Source organism: Cucumis melo, chromosome 8, assembly GCF_025177605.1.
Source record: "Cucumis melo cultivar AY chromosome 8, USDA_Cmelo_AY_1.0, whole genome shotgun sequence".
Taxonomy (NCBI): Eukaryota; Viridiplantae; Streptophyta; class Magnoliopsida; order Cucurbitales; family Cucurbitaceae; genus Cucumis; species Cucumis melo.
Window position 1 is genome coordinate 3,980,060 of NC_066864.1, and position 20,836 is coordinate 4,000,895.

The window sequence follows — 20,836 nt, forward strand, 5'->3', positions numbered from 1 at the left end:
TAAACTTTAAAAATTGTGTCAATTTAAATATGATCTCAATAATTGTATCAATTAAAACTTTAAACTTTTTTTTATATGTATCAATTTACAATCTTTGTTATGTTTTCTTATCTCAAGCAAAATTTATAGTTGTACAAATCCGTAAAATTTCACTTAACCGATCAATTTAAACTTTTTAAACAAGAAATTCTTTGAAATCTTCCATGCATTTACTTGAACTAATTTGTGAAAATGATATTCGAAGAAGTTTACGCACAATTAAAAATTAATACACAGATTATTTTCAATGATAATAGAGGATTGATTTGAATTGATTGCCATATGAAATTTAATAGTTTCATTTTAAATTTTACACGAATTGATCTAATAATTTAGAGAAATGTGTAAATTAATTTAGAGAAAAGCGTAATTTAATAGCCTTATCAAAATTCAAATTTAGAACTCCAATTTATATTCTCAAATTGTTATTTAAGGTCAAAGTGGATATCACAACAGTTCACACTAAAAATAAAATAAAAGTCTTGATGAAAAAAATATATAGATTCTATTAAAATTGATGAAGTGTAGCTCGTTTTGAAATTAGAAGCAGAGAAATTGAAGATGATGACAAAAGCTTGAGAGAGGCATCATCCACATATAAGAAAAATCAGTGTGGTGTATGGTGGGGGTTGTTGGGTTCCTTGGAGACGCTCCGAGTAATAGCGGCAGTTTACCTTTTTTATTAATAATCAACGAACACACCCACTTGAAACAAAATTTGAAGCTGCTAGGGAAATAAATTTCACAAGAAAGCCAACACGAATTTCAGGAACTCAGCACCACTTTGTTTTCATTTGGGTAATTTTATTCTTCTCTAATTTTGTCTCCTTTATCAAGTTTTTTTTTTCTCGAAGTACTGTTTCCATATCTCAAATTCTTCTTTATGGTGCTGTAATCGAGTCGTTCAACGCTATTTTTTTTTCTGCTCAAGTTTTGCAACGCGAGAGATTTGTTCAAGAACTTCAGCTACTATCATCTGTTTCCTCTTCAGCTCGAATTAAGAACAAAAAAATTGTTACATGTGAGCAAATTTGTTCTGCTTTTATGGGCTTTTCGTAGATTTTGGTAAGATGGATTTTGGAATACTAGGTGTTTAAGTAAGTTGGAGTTGTCAATAGCTGCACTGATTCGCTAGCACTTCTAATGTTTTCCATGTTATTGTGGATAAGGACTCGGTGTCTTTTAGGCTTCATGTTATTCCTCCATATTCTGGCTTCAAAGTAAGAAATTTTTGGTTGTTATTCTCTCTTTCTGGTTTAGACTCTTACTATTTTTAAATTATGTGTGAGTACGATTGATTTGAGTCTCTGATTTTCAGAACAAAGCATAACAAAAATGCTGAAATGATGACAAAAGTGATCAAGGAATGGCTTCTAATATTCTCAACTTTATACTTTCTTGATGGACTATTGTTTGACGATTTATGGGTACTTTTAGAAAACAACTGTTCTGAGACATTATTAAAAGTTGAAGAACATGTGGATATTTTTTAAGCTCATACTTGAGAAAGTTTTTAATTGCTGTATATGGTCTCCTCTCCTGAAAAAATTGGCAGCAACTTCCTATAGCGAACTATAGTTTGTACGTTATCTGTTGATAATATTTTCTTGAATGGTTTGTTCGTGCAACCACTTACTTCCACCTCCTTGTGGATTCCTCAGACACTGCTTGGATGTTGGATCTGCCTCTGATCAATCTATTACAGAATTTAGGCCCACCAAGTGTCAGTGGACTAATAGCTTGCACCAAGGAATTATTGGGAGGTAAAGTCGGAGCCATCAACTTACTTGGCTTTGATCATACTGCTGACAGAAATCAAAATACCCGTCTCAAATGCTGATAGCAAAGAGTCAAATATCATGCCAACAGCCGTATGAAAGAATGGTCCATGAAATAGTTTCTACTCCTGTACTGGAGGTTATATCTGACCTCACAGGCATTAAAGCCAAAGTTCAAAAGCTGGTTGAGGACTTGAGGAGTGATTCGCTTGAAACTCTAAGAACTAGTACAGCTGAACTACGGTTGCTCACCAAGATTGATGCGAATAATTGGACGGTGATTGCAGACTATGGAGCAATTAGCCTTTTGGTCAATTTGTTAAATTCCACGGACACTAAGATTCAAGAGAATGCTGTTACAGCACTTGTGAACTTATCAATCGACAATAATTGCAAAACTATCATTGTTCAAGCCAATGCAATTGAGCCTTTGATTCATGTTCTTCAAACAGGTAGCCCGGAGGCAAAGGAGAACTCAGCTGCTACTCTTGGTAGTCTTTCCGTGGTTGATGATAACCAGGTCAATATTGGGAGGTCTGGGGCAATAGGGCCTCTGGTTGACTTGTTGAAGGATGGTACTCCTCGGGGAAAGAGAGATGCAGCTACCGCACTGTTTAATTTGTCATTGCTTTCCGAAAACAAGCCAAAAATTGTGGAGGCTGGATCAATCAAGCATCTTGTGAAGTTGATGGACCCAGCTACAGGAATGGTCGAGAAGGCAGTAACCGTCCTGGCAAATCTTGCATCAACAGATGAAGGAAGGATCGAAATTGTACGTGAGGGTGGTATTGCTTTGTTGGTTGACACTATTGAGTTAGGTTCTGCCAGGGCAAAAGAGTATGCAGCTGCAGCATTATTGTGGCTTTGTGGAATCACGAGTAGATATTGCATCATGGCAATCCAGGAGGGAGCTATTCCACCATTAGTGGCACTTTCACAATCAGGCACCGCACGGGCCAAGGAAAAGGTACATGACTGCACTGACTTGTGTTTTCCTAAGATTCCAAATTCGCAATAAATTTTAAAAAGGAAAATTTGGCTACTTGCAGGCCCGGGCACTACTCACCTGCTTCAGTAGAAATAAGCTCACATCACATTAGTAGGGGATCGGAAGGGACCAGTTCATAGACATGGTTTGGCACTTACAGCTTTGTTCGTGGTGTATTTGCATTCAGATGGTACATATATTGGGGTGTTGTTAGATAATTATAGTTGCAGAAAGGATTAAAAGGGAAAAGAAAACCAAAGAATGGCAGGGGTTTGATGATTTTTTATTGTTTCATGCTGAATAACCGACTTTGTTGTGCTGGTCTTCAGAAAATTGATCAATGAAATCATTGAAATGTTCTTGCTTCTAATGAAAGAAAAGGATAGGAGAGCATTCATAATTTATATTTTTTGGTATGTGCATGTGGTGTTTGTTTTTTCTTCCCCATGTTCCATGAAAAAGGTTTTATATGAAATGAACGAGTGCTGATTTTATAGTGCGTCTTGATCCTTCTTAACCAGATCTTCCAGTGCTGATGACAACGAAACATCGGAAACTACTCGCTTTTTGAGAGAGAATAATTCACCTAGTCTTTAGGAACTCTTTTTATATTTAATTTTATGCCTCTGTATTTGGGCAGAGTGCTTGAATGATTGAAATGACTTAAAATGTCATTCGAAATAGGGCATTAATAACATAATATATTTCAGTTTAATTCATTGAATTTTATTTGGTCATGTCACAAAAACCCACTCACATTTAAGGAACTGCAGGGAAGAAAGGAAATTAGATTCAAGTGATTGAAAAGTGAAAACATGATAGATTTCAAGGGATGGAAAATGAAATCAAGGGCATTTAGATTTTCCCTTGGAGTTCAACTTGTCTCTATAACAAGGGCATTCTGATTTGTTTCCATAGGTTCCAGAGGGCACGCACTTGCACTGTTGGCAGCAGAGTCCACAATACTTCAAACACCTGTCCTTCACCCCTGCATTCAAGCATCTTACCCCACATTTTGAATCACAAACACCTTTCAAAAGAAGAAAACGAAAAGAAGGAAAAAGATCAAAACAATAAACCAGTTAATCGCTTGAACAAGGAGGAATGAATGAAAGGTTGTATATTCATTGCCAATAGTATTTATATATTAATGGTAAATCATTTATCTTACTTGGAGCATAGGTTGTAGAGGAATCGGCAGTGCCATACTGGAGGAAGAATGAGCTCAGAATAAATGAAAGAAGAACCAAAGTGACGGAAAGAGATTTCATCTTCTCCTTCTGCTTTAAGGTTAGTGTTCTACTGATATTTCAATAGTTTCTATCTGATATTTATAGACTTGGTTTGTGTGTGTGTGTGTGTGTGGGGGGGGGGGGGGGGGGGGGGGGGGGGGGAGGGGGGGGGGAGGGAGGGATGAGAGGGATGAGAGAATTAGAAAAGGTGTTTAAAGAATGTTTTATTAATTGAAAAAGTGGGGTATGAATCAATAGAATGACCCATGAGGGGAAAGGCATGGCAAAATGCTTATAAGAATGGTTTACAGCCCCAACTAGAGTGTAAAGATGTATGGTTTAGGTATGTTTGGAGGCATGAGCTGTCTGCACTTCTTAAGTTTTCTTTTGTTTATATTTCTTTGGAAGGACACCAACAACTTCTTTTTGTGTCCCTATGCATGGTATTGTATGGGGCTGGGAATAATGGAAATGTGTTGTTGATGTACTGTGTATTGTTCTGAACTTGGATTAGTTAGGAGGTTTCCTTTATAATTAAGGTCGCTTTAGATAATCTTTTGGTTTTTCGTTTCTTGATTTTTGAAAATTGTATTTGTTTCCTCACAGTTTCATAAAATATGATTTTCATCTTTTCAAGTGAATCATTCAATTTCATGGTTAAATTTCTAAAAAACAACATCTTATTTTTTTTGCAAAACAAAGAAGGTGGATGCAGTGTTTATATATTTAATTTAGAAAGAAAGAAAAAACCATCAAATGAGGTTTTGAGTTAAAAAGTGGACAATGCTTAGCATGTTGTTAACTTTCAATGGGTCCATTTTCTACCTTAGCAACTCATTTAGGGTTGGGATCGTTGTGTTAAATTATGTGGAGTGGGTAGGTCTCTTTTAAAAAAATATTTATTTAGGAATCTTCATTACAAAATCTATTAAAGGACAAAGTTAGTTTATGAATTGGGATCTAGCTATTTAGTTATTAAACTTTTGCAACTACCTTTAAAATATTTATTTAGTTACGAACTTTAAGAGTTAAAAATTTAAGAACATACTAAACACAAAATTAAAAAGGTAAGGTTTCATGGGACGTAAAAATTCAATTTTATATTTAATAAATTAAGAAATTTAAACTTGTTAGGAACTCATTTGAAATCTTTCGAAAAAAAATTGGAAGTTAAGGAATTTGTCAAACATTTCTAAGTTTATAGATTAAATAAATACAAACTTCAAAATTAAGAGACTCAACTTGTAATTAACCTTAAAAGATATTCTCAAACTCGAATATCAGATTATATAAAGAGAATGAAAAGTGGGAGATGAAAACTGTGTATTGCCTTTGTAACTTTTTCTTCCCTCTCCTTGATCTTTAAATTAAGTAAATATAGAATGGGAGTTAGCCGATTATCATATTTTTGTTCTTCATTTCTATTGAGTGGGGAAGGATGTGAATGAAACTATATACATCTACATATAAGATTCTGTTACTTTATATTATATCATCAAATCTGAAATTAAATTGATTGTGATGATCTATGAAGATTATTAGTAAAAGAGCTATATAACTAACTGGGAAGGTAGATTAGATTAGATGGGAGGGGTGTACTTTTTTGTACTATATATATATTCTGGATAATTATTTAATCCAGGTTTAAGATTCCATCTTTATTTGTGGGTTTAATTTAATTGGCTAAGATATTAGCAACGTCTTTTAAAAGTATTATTTCCAATTTTTACTTATTATATATCTGAAATTAAAGAAAAAGTGGGGGTTGAGATTAGTTTTGATAGTTGGTGCTTTTAGGTGGAGCATTTTTTTTTAAATGCTTTTTAGAAGAAGCTCAATGGAAGTGTTTGTTCTTAGTAGACACTTTGAGCCTTCTAAAATGCTCTAACGTATTATTTATTTTTCCAGAAAGAAATTTAAAACTTCTGGACTAATAGATAAACTCACAATGTGTGTCTTTATTTATTTTAATAATAATTTTAGCAAACCAAAATTTTTTGATACTTCTGAAAATAACTCATTTCATTTTTAATTGATTGATATTTGTGTTTTGAATACGTCAAAAGTTTTATATTAACTAGATTATAATGTAGATCATTGATGCAATAAGCAAAAAAATATTTTTATTGGCACAAAACATTTTAGGTCATGTCGAAGGAGATGTCCAAAATGAAAAATATTGTGTCGTGTTGAAGGAGATGTCTTTAATAAAATGTATTAGTGTCGTTGAATACTTAAGTGCCAAACCAGGTGGTTGTGGGCCTTATAACATATTTTTTTGGGGAGATTCTATGGTTGAACTTTACTAAACTAAGGGGCCACTCTTGAAAAGTAAAGTTTGCCTAAATAAGTTTATTGAACTGTTTAAGCTATATCAATCTAGCGATGTACTCTAGAATGATGAGAGTTAATTTGGATAGGATCAAAGTTCAAGAGGTTAATAAAGGACAAAGTGGATGAAGGACATGTGTCATATTTGGCATGAAGTTGCCATTGTGGAGATATAAAGAGTTTGTTGTTCTTAACGATAAACAACCTAAGAATCTCTTCGGTATATTTCAAATCAAACTTGATGTGAACGAGTTTAGCTGGTTGATCATTCAAAACAACATGAATTTATTTTAAGTGAGAATTATACTGAAGTTGAAGGTTAGAGAGCAATTGGATTCTTTCCTTAGTAGGCAAGTTGGAAACCTCTTTTATTACATCATATCTTTTGTTTATTTGTGTTGCCTTGCTTTGGTTCTAGGAATATCTTATTCTCAACTCATAAAAAAAGGTCAGAAAAGCATGGCCCAAACACCACTCCTAATTTTCTTCTTTCTTTTAAAGTTAAAGTTGCAGATGGATTTTTCACTTACAATTTACATATTTTAATTTCTAACACTTAATTATATGTCAGTTTCTAATACTGAATTTTGACATTTACGATTAATTCAATCATTATGATCGATCGAAAAAGCAGCAATTCTATTAAATGAGATTTTTAGTACGAATTTGAGCTTTCAATTTGTGAAGAGTACATGTCAAGCATGAAGAGCTATCACATAAGTTCATGTAACAAATGAAATTAATAAACCCTAAATATAAGAAGACACGCATGTTCAAAATTATAAATGAATTATACGAATACAAATAATGTTAGCTACCGCCACAACTGCCACCACCGACATGAATTTTAATTTTTTTGGTTATTCCAAACCAACAAATATATTTCAAGATTCGCACCACCAAACATCGTATCCTTCAATCCCCATATTGAATAAAACAGTCCCTTTCACTCTTAAATATTAGAAATATAAAAATAATAAAATAAATAAAAATCTCATTTCACTCATCCTGTCGGTGGACTACTATTACAATTATTTCTTTTATTAAAAAAAAAAAAACAACAACAATATTTTAGTCATATTTTTCATCAGATGTCTTCAATCAAAGAAGATGGCTTGAAATTGAAAAGCAGTAATCCACGTGATTTTCGCTAAATTTTGTTTTTCTGACCTAACGCAAGATCTCCGTACATGTTGAGTTCGAGTGTTCTAACCCTTTGATGAAGAGTTCGAGTGTGGTAATTATTGATAAAATAACTATCGTAAACTCAAATTTAGAAACTTAATGTAATGATTAAGTAGGACACGGTATTATTTGATGGAAGTAAAAAGTAAATTGACAAAAATGTAGTGGAACAGAAATGAAGGAGAATTAAATAATTTACCTAACACAAAAGGATCCAAATGTAATAAAAGATCTTTCCCCACTCTCATGTCCTCCACAGAAAGAATTACAACAAATCATATACTCCGATCCAAAATGTTCATCATCACATCAAAGCAAATACCCAACAAAGTGCTCAAATTTCTAAAACAAATTTCATCGAATCAATTCAATCAATAAAGCACCTCTTATGATACGGAGTACACAATGGGGGAAAATTTTTAACCAAAAATAAATAAAAGAGATTAAATATAAATAAATGAAGCACGATCAAATCTCTCTCTCTCTCTCTCTAAAAGATAATGCTAACGGCGACGGCAGCCCATCCCAAAGCCAAACTTCCGGCCACCTTCATCAATGCTTCTGCTCCACTCTGCAAATTTTTCAACAACAAAATTAGAATTTGATTAATAAATTTTATAAATAATGACGTGGTTTAAAGAAAAAGACCCTAAAGCTAAAGTCAATTAAAGTTCTTAACGTGTTTTCCTAAATGTGATCTGAGAAAAACTACACTGACATTTATTAATCTCGAGCGTTGTGTGATCTGACCATCTGACAAATTGATTCCTTTTTATTTCTTTTTGGCGCGTTTTGATTTTCTTTATTTTCCCTTTTAACTTTGGTTAGTCTTTAGACTCAACCATGGTAATTTATCTCAACTTAGAGCCAGCCTTAACGCGCTAGATCCACTCCTGTCGGTGGCGCGTGTCATTACACTCATTCACTCGGTTGTCAAGCAAGTGCAAATGCAGCCATGATAAAACCATACAAGCGCTATTCATGAACCAATTCTATCAAAATTATGATGAGATCTTAGCTACGGAAACGTATTGTGACAGTTCGATGATGGCATATTGTAGATCTTGGGCAGAATGACAATGCAGGTAAATTTAAGACGGTAATGGTAGAGATTAGGGATTTGAAATACCTTGTCCTCCAGTGAAGGACTGGGCGAAGGACCTTCCTCGCTTCCTGCAGGAGCTTCAGAAGGAGGCGCAGGTGGACCGAGCAACGCTGGAGAAGGAGCTGGTGCTCTGTGCTTCTTTGACTTCTTGCTAGGTGCCGGGGCCGGAACCTCAGCAGGAGGCGACGCGACTGGGGCAGGAGGAGAACTTTCGGGAGCGGGAGGAGATTCCGTTGGAGTTGGTACTGGAGGAGAGCTCACAGGTACTGGAACTGGTGGAGAACTAACCGGAACTGGAACAGGCGGAGAGCTTGCCGGAACGGTAGCAGCTGGTGGAGAGCTAGGTGGAACGGAAGCAGCCGGAGGAGAGCTAGCAGGAACGGACGCAGTCGGAGGAGTGCTGGCTGGTGGAGAAGCTACTGGAGCGACTGCTGGTGGCGCCGATGCAGGCGGCGTGGAGACCGGTGCTGGAGTGGCCGGCTTTTGAGGAGCGGCGGCGGGAGATGAATTTGTCGGTGGAGATACAGGAGATGCGGCTGGAGGTGGATACTTCGCTGCTACTGGCGGAGTAGCGGCGGGAGTAGTAGTGGGAGCAGCAGCCGGAGACTGGCCACCGACAACAGCGACGACGGCGCAGATGAGAACGAGTGCGATTACGGATTGTCTACCCATTTCTACCGTGTGAGTGAGTAGTAGATGATGAAGTGAATATTTCGCAGCCCGAGGCGTCATAGTGTATATATAGACCAGTAAATAACGCCTCGAAGGAGTTTTTTATTTTAAATAAAAATAATAATAAAAATGATGGAATGGGCCCACTATTAATGGGCCTGTACTAGCCGTTGGGGAGAGAGAAAAGGGCCCACGAACGGAATCGAACAAAAGAACGGTATAATATTGGAGATTTAAACAGACTGTCCAAACAAAGCCCATGGGTTCTTTTTTTCTCTTCATTTCTCAGGCTGAATATCTGATTAATCAAATAATATTAGTAGAAAAACACAAAAAAAAAAAAATTAAACTTTAAGATTATTACAATAACAGATGAACTAACTAGTTGAATTATGTCTAAATTAATACGTTAAATTAAGGTATTTGGAGGAAGAGAGAGGGAGGTAAATGGGGGATTAATTACGCGGTTTAGTATCCAATAATTTGGAGTGTTTTTTGGTAGAGTGAGGGGAGAGGGGAACCTGGATACAGCTGGATGAATGAGAGTGGGGCCAAGCCATTTTCGACAATCCAATAACAGTTGTCCACGTGAACTGTCGCGGCAATTATTGCGGGGAAATTTACCAACAAGACTTAGCAGTCCGTTTGGATTTGTTTTGTCCCACTACCACCGCCTTTGAAAGTCGTGCCTTAACAATTATAACCCCACTATATATTTCCTCCCGAAATTCAATCTTAAATCATGTTGTAACTTCTCCGATTTTCTTTAACTTATATATTTCGATAATTAGACTATAAAATAAGATAATTATTTTATTTTCAAAATCTTAATTGTCATCGTCTTTATTCATTTTGATGTAATTTCACCCTACAATAATTAGTCTTTTTTTCCTCAAAAAAGAAAAGACATGAATAAAAGGAAAAAGAACATACAAAATTATTGATCGACCTTAACAAGTAAGTTCAACTAGTATGATCAAAAGAATATCAAATATTAGATGAAGATCTATTTTATTCCACGATTTTATTGAGTAAATCCCTCATACAATGATGTATAAAAATCTAAAAAATGAATCTTATTCGTGACGGCTTCAACATTGAACTCCATCCACATAGATCGACAATTTAAATGTAATATCTTTTTTAACTTAATTAATAAAGTTTATGATTTTGCTACTTTCACATTTTAACTGTAATATCTTATTCTGTTTGAGACACACTCATTTCTCTAAATTCATTTTTTATAATCGTGGTCTAAATTGACTTCATTTTTGTCTATAATAAAAGTTGCATTGACACTAAAAGTGTCAAGGACTATATATTTAGAACTTCATTCATGCCCACACCTCTAGATTTCAATACCATCATTGAAGGATCAAATATTATATATGTAACATATTGATGGATCTATTCAATCTTCCCAAATTAACTTAAGTAAAAAACAATTTGTTTAAAAATGGACTATGATCCCTTCAAATTGCCCAACGTGTCACAAAAAACTAATAGAATTTGGATTTATCCAAAATCTTTGAAAATCACAGTAGTACATCTAAAAACGACTACTTCAATATAACTGTCATAGTTCAATAATTCTCGAAGTTCATTAAAGAAGTTCAATTTTGTTGATTTATCTATAACTTATGAACCAATAAAAATTGGTCGAGATCTTCTTTGTTATTACCTTACTATTTGTGACGTGTTTTTCATTTTAACGGCTTAATTTTATTTATACCTCTAAATCCTCTTGTGTTCTCCAATATTTTAAAGGAAAAAAAAGTTCGATCATGATTAAATTGATAAAGATTATGATTAACATTTTAAGTTATTGAATTAGCAATGTCCTTTTGATTTTGGACTATTAATCTTTTATTTGATTAGTCTAATCATAAGTCATTATCAATCTACTCATATCTATAGATAACAATTGAATCATAAATCTTGTTAGATAAATAAATTCATGAATCGATTATAATCTTTTAAAATACAAATACATTTTAAAAAAATGGTTACAATTTTTGTAACTTCATAAGTTAAATAGATATCGATTTCAATTTACTTCGATGATCAAAATCTAATTTTACAAAAATAAAAGATTAAGTGTTTTCTACGTGAATTTAATTGAAGTCTTTATTATTTCACAACACAAACAAACAATAAAGTCTATCCATTTAAAACCATAGGGACCAAATTTAAAATTTAACCTAAAAATTTATATAATTTTTATTTTGTATCATTATATAATCTATAATTCATATTATATTTTAAAAAATGAATTTAGTTTATAACATGATATATTATATTTTTAGATGTTTTTACATATATTTTTAATTAATTATGTTTTTTAAAATATAAAATTCAATAAAAACATAAAAAAAAAAAATCAGAATTTATACTGTTTGGATAACAGAATCAGAAACATAATATGGATCGTCTACAAAACGCATATCCACTAAGCTATCAATATATCTAAAAACATAAAATAGAATTTGAATTCTCTATCAAACATGTCTTTGAAATTTTAGTTCATGTAGCTACTAAGCTATGACTATTTATAATTATCATTTTCTTCAACTATATAAAACAAGGCTACATTTATCAAATTGTAAAAGATTAAATTTTAATTTTTAGTTTCGTAGGATTAAATTCTAACTTTCAAAACTAAAATTTATAATTTAATCTAAAAATTTATTTTCTTTATACCCTTATTTCTTTCAAATACTTAAATTACATAATTTGAAATGGGACCTAAAATTTGTGATGGTTGCTCTTAAAGCTAAAATTTAAAGATGAGTACCAAACCAAACCATTCAAAAACATAATATCATCCACATTGATATCATAAAAGCCACACTTCTTGGTTTGGTGAATGTTCTTTCACTGCCTATACTACTTCTTTGGAGCCTTTTTCAAGTCATCTCTCTCTCTCTCTCTCTCTCTCTCTCTCTCTCTCTAATACCTTTTCTTCATTTATACTTCTGTAATAACTAAAATATTAATGTATTAATAACTGAATTCTTGTTCGATTCATCTTCTTTGCTTGTTCAAGAGAGAGAGAGAAAGAAATAAAGCTGTCATTTTATTTCAAGTAAAATTATTATATTATTCTAAAAGCTAAACAATGTATCTTTGGGTTTTTCTTTTGCATCAAGTGATTCCTTTTTTTCCCCATCATTTTTCTTTTATTTTCGCATCTTTTGATGTTGCTTTTGACACTAATTTTTTATTTTATATTTTGTCAATTTCTATAGTCCTGTTATTTCATAATAAACACCTAACAAAAAGCACTCAATAATTGTCAATAATTATTACAAAATACTTTATAAGATATATTTTCATAATTGTATAGTAAAATTAATAATTATTTGGGAATTATTGAATCATACTATTGGAGATGGGAGCTAATAATCGTACAAGCTAATTAAAGTATATTTGGTTCTACTTTCTTTTGTGTTTGTGTGATTCTTAACTTAAGAAAGATGGTTGGGTGAATAATTTCGTACGATTTACTTGTGAAATCAAATGTTTAATATGACAATATTTTTCAATATTTATTGGATGAGATTTTAATAATTATTTCTATCAATTTTTTGAAATAGGATTAGTTTTGTACTGTGACGTTATTATTTCTTACTGTTCACTTATATTTTGTTTTATTTAAAATTTACATTAAATGGTACAAAAAAAACAAAACTTGTTTAATTTCTAACCTAATACCACATTTTTAACCTACTTTTACCTTTTTCTGTCCACCTCTCTATTTATGAGAAATTTAGTAGCAAAGAGCTATGTATTCATGAAAAGATCTCTGAAAATATTACCTTACTCAAATTTTATTTTGCCGATTTGACCTGGTTTAGTGAATATGAAAATTATATATGTAGCTCAGCTTTTTACTAGCTTCTACATTCAATTTTATTTTTAAAAATAAGGATTGTATAAAATATAAAAACTATTTTCTCTGTATTGATACTTGTAGGACAATAATCACAAAATTATACTTGAAAAATAAATTTAAACAATCTTTTAAGAAAATAATCAAATTTCAACAAGATTATTTGTTAGTATTTTAATCTTGAAAATTAGTAAAAAAAAATATTCATTGGGTCTCTTCTACCGATTTTGCATATTACTATTAGTTATCATGATAGTAATTGAGACGTAGTCGAAAGAACTTATAACGTTTGTGTTTTCTAATAGTAAAATGGGTTTTGATACGAATGTCAAAAAAGTAACCCGTATTTACATATTATCAATTTTTGACATAAGTATGTCATACGATCGGCAACATTTTTCATATGATATGTAATTTTAATAAATGAGTTAAAGTTTAAATGGAGGATCCAACAAAGATTTTGCTAGCAACAAATCAACCACTGCCTTAACCAAAAATTTACTATTTCATAGGAGAAACAAGCATATCATGAATACCCAATTTTACTGCAATTAATTGGAATGGCATACAAAAAAAAAAAAAAAAAATAGAACTCAAATGTACATATGAGTCTCAAGACTAAATGACAAACATTTTTACAAAACCCCATTTAAGTTGGAGAGTTTCATCGAAATGTGAGGTTTACTACATTTAACAAATCAAGTTTATGAGAGTGTACTTGAGAAAATGAAATATAATTATCTTATTACTATAACTTATTTGTGGCTTTTGTAAATTAATTTGAGAGTTTTTATTTAACCATTAATATCTGTAAAGTTTATACAAAGATTTAAGTTTAGTTAAAGATATATCATTTTCTTTATATTTGTTCTTCACATTTTTCTTCTCTTCTAAAAAAATAAAAAATATAGACTTGTTGTTGTTTTCGTTGCAACTCCAACAACCAGAACTCCTCCATAAAATTACGAACCCTCATCTTCTTTAGATCTAGAACATCTTTAAATGTTTCTAGTTAGCTTCATATTTAATTTGGAGCATCAAGAACAAAGTAACATTACAGACTTAGTAATATGTGTGGAATTGATTGGAGAAGAGTTCCAATAATGAAAGACTGGACTTTGTTACAACAACATAATGGGCTTTAATTGCATTTGGGCCTTAACTGGGCTGGATCAGTTGATCTCATTCAAGAATAGTCAAAAAGGAAAAGGGGATTATAATATAACACACCGTATTATTAAACTTACCTGCGGTCGGGTACACCTCATTCGAAATGTGACCCATTCCTATGCCGCCACATGGCAATCCAACCATTTTTTTAATTTATTTATTTACATCTTCCCAATTTTAAGGTTTCATTCTTTACTATAAATTAGTTAATGTCTAGGTTGACTAGTTTGATTTAAAAACATTAAGTTAACTAAAATAATAGAAATATATAGATAGAAATTGTTGATATTGTGACATGTTATTAGTATACTTTTACATGAATATGGTTTTTATTAAAAAAAACAGTAAAAGAAAAAGGTAGTTTTATGAATATAGTTACTTGGAGATGCATGCAGCCGCATTTTCTTGAGACTCAACCCATTGTACTTTTATTTTACTTTTTTCCTTCTTTCTTTTGTGATATATATTAGGGATTGCTTTACTTTTTTACTTTTTCAATGTGTTAGAGCTTAGATCTTAAATTTTGACTTTTTCATCCCTTTCCCTTTTGTTCCTCTGTATTTCGTTCTATTTTTGTTAGTAGAGGAGGTTCGTGTTTAATATTTATATTTCATGAAGTTACATCGGTTAATACTTGAGATAATAATTAAGTGTGTAGTAATATTTATAAATAATTATAGATATAACAAAATTTATTCGTGTTAGACTCTCATAAATTTTTGCAAATTATATGATATTTTGTTGATAAACTTTGAGAATTAAATCTAAATTTTATCATGTCTACAAATTTTCTTTTTTGTGTTGTTTTTGTAATTACATTGGACTTTGCTGTTATATTTAATGTTATTTTATGATACCTATCTTTATTTAGATTGTCTCTAACTTTTCAATAAGTATCAAAATTAGTTATCGTGGTTAATGTTAAATTAACTTTATCAATTTTTGTAAACTAATAATAATTAATTTTTAATTAATAATAAATACGATGTAAATATGTTTTCAAAATTTATAGCAGAAAGACTAGTAGATATTTTAAATAGTAGAGATAGCTTTAAAATTTGATAAAAATATAATGATTAAATTAGATTTAGACATGTGAAATTAAAGTATAAGTACGTGAACTAAAATTAAACAAATCAAATATTGCTTATTTATTTAACCTTCTTTGTAATTACCTTTATTGACTGTATATATGTTATCATTACTAATGGTTTGATCAAGTGACTTTTATCTTCCAAAAAGTTACATCAAACTCATTTTTAATTTCACTTCATTGGTTATTGCAATGCGGAAGATGGAATTCATCATCACAAAAAATCTCACTTCTTCCCCAATCTTTTCTCATGTTCTTAATTAATTATCTCCTACTTTTTAAAATGCCCTTATAGTTTATAAAATCATACACAAAACCAAGTTGCAATATATATATGTGTGTATGTGTGTATGTATGTATGTTTTTGTTGATCTCATTATTGCAATTTTCTCTCCTAGTTTCTGCATATTTGGATGGTGGGGTACATTGAACCAATGTAAAGCCATGTTTTAGGAATTTGTTCCATAGGTATTGCTAATACTACTAACCATGTGGAAAAGGAGGCTATTAGAATTAGATTACCCAAATTTTGTTTCAAGTTTGAACTCACTGAAAAAGTTTCTAGTACAGCTTTTAAACAATCTTGGCTTTTTATTAAATATGTACACACCACATAAACATATAAAATAATGAATGAATGTGGGTAATATGGTATAGTATATCTTCTTCTTCTTCTTCTTTTTTTTAAAGAAAAGGAAAATATTTCATTGAACAGAACAAAAGTTGGGTACAATCAACACTCCCACAAATTTAAGAAGACAACCAAAGGGAGAAAAGAAAGAACCAAAAGAAATGAGCTTCTTCAAGAAATGAAGAATGCACCCATACAAAATAAAAAGGATGAAAAAATAGTTGTATTAGCAAGGGAAAGAACACCACACCAATTAATTGCTAGGGTATAACACATAAGCAAAGAGCCAAAGGAGTTTGTCAAAATTCAAACTTCATTTAGGTAATTAATAGACATTTCGAGAGAGCTAAGATTATCACCGAAAAAATATAAATTTTTTGAAATCACAACTTTTATAATATAATTTGGTGGAGTTTTTTTATCACCACTACTATTAAGTGAATCGTTCTTCCAAGAAATTGAATGCGAGCTATGGCGTACATAGAGTGTTAGAAGACTTTTAAACTTACACATCAATAATGATATGCCAAATCTTACTTCTAAAATTAAATTAATTCTTTAGACCTCTCTTAATTAGAGTAGAATTAGATGTACTCATCTTTATCACTCACGATAAAATAAATTAAAATACTTACAAAAATAAAAAGAAAGATAAAGAATTTGACATGTAACAAATTACGATTTGTAGGTTGACTTTCCTATGTATCCTGTTCAAGGTCTTAGAAACGTGCACTAGCGATAGTGAGAATAGAGAAGGGATGGGTTTGGGTGGGTATTAGATAATACGATAGAGTAGATGAAAGATAAATATTTTTGTAATTACATTTTCTAACATTTTGTTTTAAATTGTCATCCATGGAATGGCCACTTGACTACACTTAAACAGAAGTAAATTTTTGTAGTTTAATGGGCTAAGGATTAAGACACACAATCCAAATTTGGATGTCAAGCATTGAAACATCATAATGAAGATGCAAAACACAGATGTAAGACGAAATTGAATGAACAGTAGATTTAAACCAAACCCAAAACTCAAAATATTGATTGAAATTATCGTTCTTAATAAGACGAAGCAAAATCTTTAAGTAGGGGAATTTGGGAGTTCACAAAAAGCAAGAATGTTCCAACTTTTTAGAATATTATTAAACCTTATTTCTCAATTCTCTCTATTTCTCTCTTTAAAACCGTCCCATTTTAGTTTCTTTTTCAAACCAAAGCTTCTTCAATCCTTCGTCTCTTCTGCCATGGAAGCTCTTCGCCACAAGAAAATGGCGGAAAAGCATAAGAAATATCATCCCACCAAAGCGCTTAATTGCGCCGTTCCTTTTTGTTTCTTCTGCACCATGAACGAACCTGACCCATTTCTCAGAACCTTCAACATCACTGAATGTTTCAAAGAAATACCACTGAGAGATGATCCGGAGTCCGTTCTTGCACTGAGTGGACTATGGAACATCGCCATGACTCGACCCGATAATCCGGAATTTCCAGAGCTTGGGATTTTTGAGTGTATGGCAAAGCTTATTAGCAGAGGAGTTAGTGATAGGAAATGGCTGTTTAGAGATCAGAACGTTTATATTCCTTATTATGCTGCTCATATTATTGGGTCTTACGCCATGAACAGATCTGAATTTGCGGAAATTGCTGTTGAATCTGGAGTGATTCCGCCATTGATGGAGCTTTTGAGAGGAAAAATCAGCTGGGTCGAGCAGAGAGTGGCCATTCGAGCTCTTGGTCATTTGGCAAGCCATGAAAGAACGTTCGAATCAGTTGCTGAAATTGGAGGCGAAACAGTGAAATTGGCAATGGAAATTGCTTCAAATTTTGTCGAAAATGTTTACACTCAATTCTTCTGTCTCAAACAGAGATTAAAATATCAACGAAATTTGCTCACGAGGGGTCTTGGAGGGGTCGAAATAGAGAACAGAAAAGCAGAGGAATGGGCAATTCAAACGCAGTGTTGGTCTCTTTATCTCATCAATTGCTTCGCTCGCAAAGAGAAGCATCTAAATTTAATCTGTAAAACGAATTTCTTGAAGAATTTGTGCGGAATTTGGGGAGGACTGATAAACCCAGAATCCCCTGGTGGCATTGGGCTCTTGAGAACTCTCTGTAAAACAGAGACCGGAAGAAAAGCTATGTCGGATTTGGAAGAAGTCCTGAAATCTCTATGTATTCTTGCAAGAACCTCAGATGAATGGCAGATTATGGCAATTGACTGTCTTTTGAATCTGATCAAAGACCCAGAAACAAGATACAGAGTTCTCGAAACCTCTGTTGTTTCTCTTGTTGATTTGGTAGAGCTTGAAACTGGAACTGATCGAAAGAAACAAAAATTGGGAGACATTTTAACACGAGCATTGTTGCAAGACTACCACAAAATCAAATATGGAAATCAAAAGCTTTACAGTGAAAGAGCAACGAGAGCATTAGGGGAAATTTGGGATTTGAAAGTTGAGAAGAAGAGGAAAGAGAAATTAATGTCAGAGAAAGAGATGAAAAAGAGGAAACTCTTAGTGGGTATTCTCAAAAAACAGGGGAACCATAAATTTAGAATTGGAGAAATTGAAAAGGCTGCGATGAAATACACAGAAGCTTTGAATTTAAGCTTACCCAAAATGAGAAAACAGAGATTAGTACTTCATAGCAACAGAGCTCAATGTTTTCTTTTGCTGAGGGACCCAGAAGCCGCCATTAGCGACACGACTCGAGCTCTGTGTTTGTCGAAACAGGGGAGTCCTCACATGAGAAGCCTATGGAGAAGATCGCAGGCTTACGATATGATGAGATTGAGCAAAGAAAGTTTAATGGATTGTTTGGTTTTTGTTAGCTGCAGAATTAAGTTGAAACACAAGATTCCGTATTATGCGGCTCGAATGATCAACAAGCAGATGAATGCGACGTGGGTATTTGGTTCTCTGAAATCAAGAACCTTGAATAGTGATGAAGATCTTGTTCGAGAATCGGTAATGGCGGAATGTGGAGATGGGAAGATGTTGATGAAGAAGATGAGGCAGAGGAAAAATGGTTAGTTGCACATTGAGTTTAATTAATGTGAAGGATGTAATAATTCTTAGGAGGTGGTAGTGGTACATATTAATTAATGGAGGGAAAAATTGAAGAGAGGATAGGATGATCTTTGATGCTTTGAAATCCATGTAATTAATCTCATTTCGAGTACTTTTTATCCTAAATGTTTCTTTTGTTTTCACTTGTTTGTCGTTAGTTCAAATGACATGAATTTGTATTATCAAAATCGTTGGAGGTTGGATTTTTGTTTCAAAGTTAAGCTATGAATTATCTTTATGTCTAAGGAAATATTTTTTCTTTGATGGTAGATGGTGAAATAGGGAGAAGACAAAAGGGAAAATTCGAGTACTAGATCTCTTGTCAATCTCACGCCCAATTAAATTTTGTGAAAATGGATAGATGGACATGTAATTGATGTGTTTTCAAACATAAATTTGGCCATATGTTCGAAAAATGAATCTAAGGTAAAATATTGCTCACAACAACAAGTCGGTAATAAGTTTATGGACAATAAAAATCATTTTTTTTTCTTTTTCGAGTTCAGTTAAGGTATAATGAATTCAAATCTCCAACATAATTGAAAAGAAAGTAAGTTTCAAGTATATTTAAATTATCATCACGTTAGCAACAATAAAAGAAAAAAGTTATACATTGGACTTGAGTTCTATTACTAATAATTTATGAAATACTATTTGATACTTCTTATAACAATTATTCTACAATATTGCAGTAAAAATGTTTTGATTTTAATAAAAATGAAATGAGTGTATAACAGGAAATACATGTACCAAAGGCTTTTTTTAAAGTTAATTATCCACCATAAAATTTGAAGATAGATAGAATGATAAAAGAGATGCTATTTTGATTGTAGAATCTAGAACTCAATTTCACCATAGACAAAAGTTTATTTGAGTCATAACGTACCAACTTTTGTTTATTCCTCTTCCTCTAGGCCTCTCTTGATAACCAATTGAGTTGTGTTAAAAGATTTGAAAAAAATACCAACCTATCGTTAGTCCTTAGGTATTGTAAAATTAAAAGATGTATAAAATCAATTGATCAACTGCACCTATATTTTAAAAAATTTCATAGTGATTCTCCATATATATATATATATATTTTAATTTCGGAAATCTTTTGTGATATTGAAATTGGAACAATTGGGCCGTAACACTTGTGATATGTTGTAAAATGCATAAGTTGGTTAAAGATGCAATAATCTTATTTTATTTGCAAATTGGAGAGACCCTGAATGAAGACGAAACTAACCAATATCTTTAGTCACCGTAATCAAATTTCAAATCCTACCTAACTCATCAAAAACACAAGCTATTTAGGTACGCCATATCCAACAAAACCAATATTAAATTGCCATAATAATCTAATCAGTGAATTACAGCATCGTCAAATATGGACTCGAGGGGCTATAGACTTTCTAGCCAACTCCAATAATAGAAATTATAATATTACAACATAAGTGGTTAGTTGCCCCTTCTTTTAGTTTATATATGAACAAGGAAAAAAAAGAGTATAAGCTTATCCCCTTTGCAAATCTGAAGGTCTTTGTCTATCGTGTTTGAACATTAAAAAAAAAAAAAATTGATGGCCCCTCTTATTCTTACCCATTCTTTTACAAACATCTCTATTCAACGCTCATCAACCAATCAGCTACATATTTTCGCATCAGTTT

General features: G+C 32.2%; 4 protein-coding genes across 8 annotated transcripts; 2 read left to right on the plus strand and 2 right to left on the minus strand.

Annotated features, from left to right (window-relative positions):
- The first annotated feature begins 560 nt into the window (after positions 1–560).
- Positions 561–6,742, plus strand: LOC103484819 (U-box domain-containing protein 4). Of its 5 annotated transcripts, XR_007823121.1 has the most exons (6): positions 584–837; positions 1,701–2,784; positions 2,867–2,995; positions 3,724–3,920; positions 3,988–4,095; positions 6,458–6,742. XR_007823121.1 is itself a non-coding variant. In XM_051088773.1 (4 exons), exons 2-3 carry the CDS (start codon positions 1,873–1,875, stop codon positions 2,915–2,917), a joined length of 963 nt encoding a protein of 320 aa, XP_050944730.1. In that variant the 5' UTR covers positions 583–837; positions 1,701–1,872; the 3' UTR covers positions 2,918–2,950; positions 3,724–3,868. The 5 variants fall into 5 exon arrangements, 3 of the variants coding, with proteins under 3 accessions (XP_008440337.1, XP_050944730.1, XP_008440338.1); XR_007823122.1 differs by lacking the exon at positions 6,458–6,742 and having other exon boundaries at positions 3,995–4,022; XM_051088773.1 differs by lacking the exons at positions 3,988–4,095; positions 6,458–6,742 and having other exon boundaries at positions 583–837; positions 2,867–2,950; positions 3,724–3,868.
- LOC103484820 (peamaclein-like) lies at positions 3,510–4,100 on the minus strand. Its single transcript, XM_008442117.3, has 2 exons — positions 3,977–4,100; positions 3,510–3,835 (listed from the first exon to the last, which is right to left on the minus strand). The coding sequence occupies exons 1-2, from the start codon at positions 4,074–4,076 to the stop codon at positions 3,651–3,653; spliced, it is 285 nt and encodes a 94-aa protein (XP_008440339.1). The 5' UTR covers positions 4,077–4,100; the 3' UTR covers positions 3,510–3,650.
- Positions 6,743–7,718: 976 nt separating the features above from the next.
- LOC103484821 (lysine-rich arabinogalactan protein 18-like) lies at positions 7,719–9,393 on the minus strand. Its single transcript, XM_008442119.3, has 2 exons — positions 8,683–9,393; positions 7,719–8,124 (listed from the first exon to the last, which is right to left on the minus strand). The coding sequence occupies exons 1-2, from the start codon at positions 9,388–9,390 to the stop codon at positions 8,044–8,046; spliced, it is 789 nt and encodes a 262-aa protein (XP_008440341.3). The 5' UTR covers positions 9,391–9,393; the 3' UTR covers positions 7,719–8,043.
- Positions 9,394–17,304: 7,911 nt separating this feature from the next.
- On the plus strand, positions 17,305–19,429 carry LOC103484822 (uncharacterized). Its single transcript, XM_008442120.3, has one exon. It carries the CDS (start codon positions 17,361–17,363, stop codon positions 19,146–19,148), a length of 1,788 nt encoding a protein of 595 aa, XP_008440342.2. The 5' UTR covers positions 17,305–17,360; the 3' UTR covers positions 19,149–19,429.
- Positions 19,430–20,836: the final 1,407 nt, after the last annotated feature.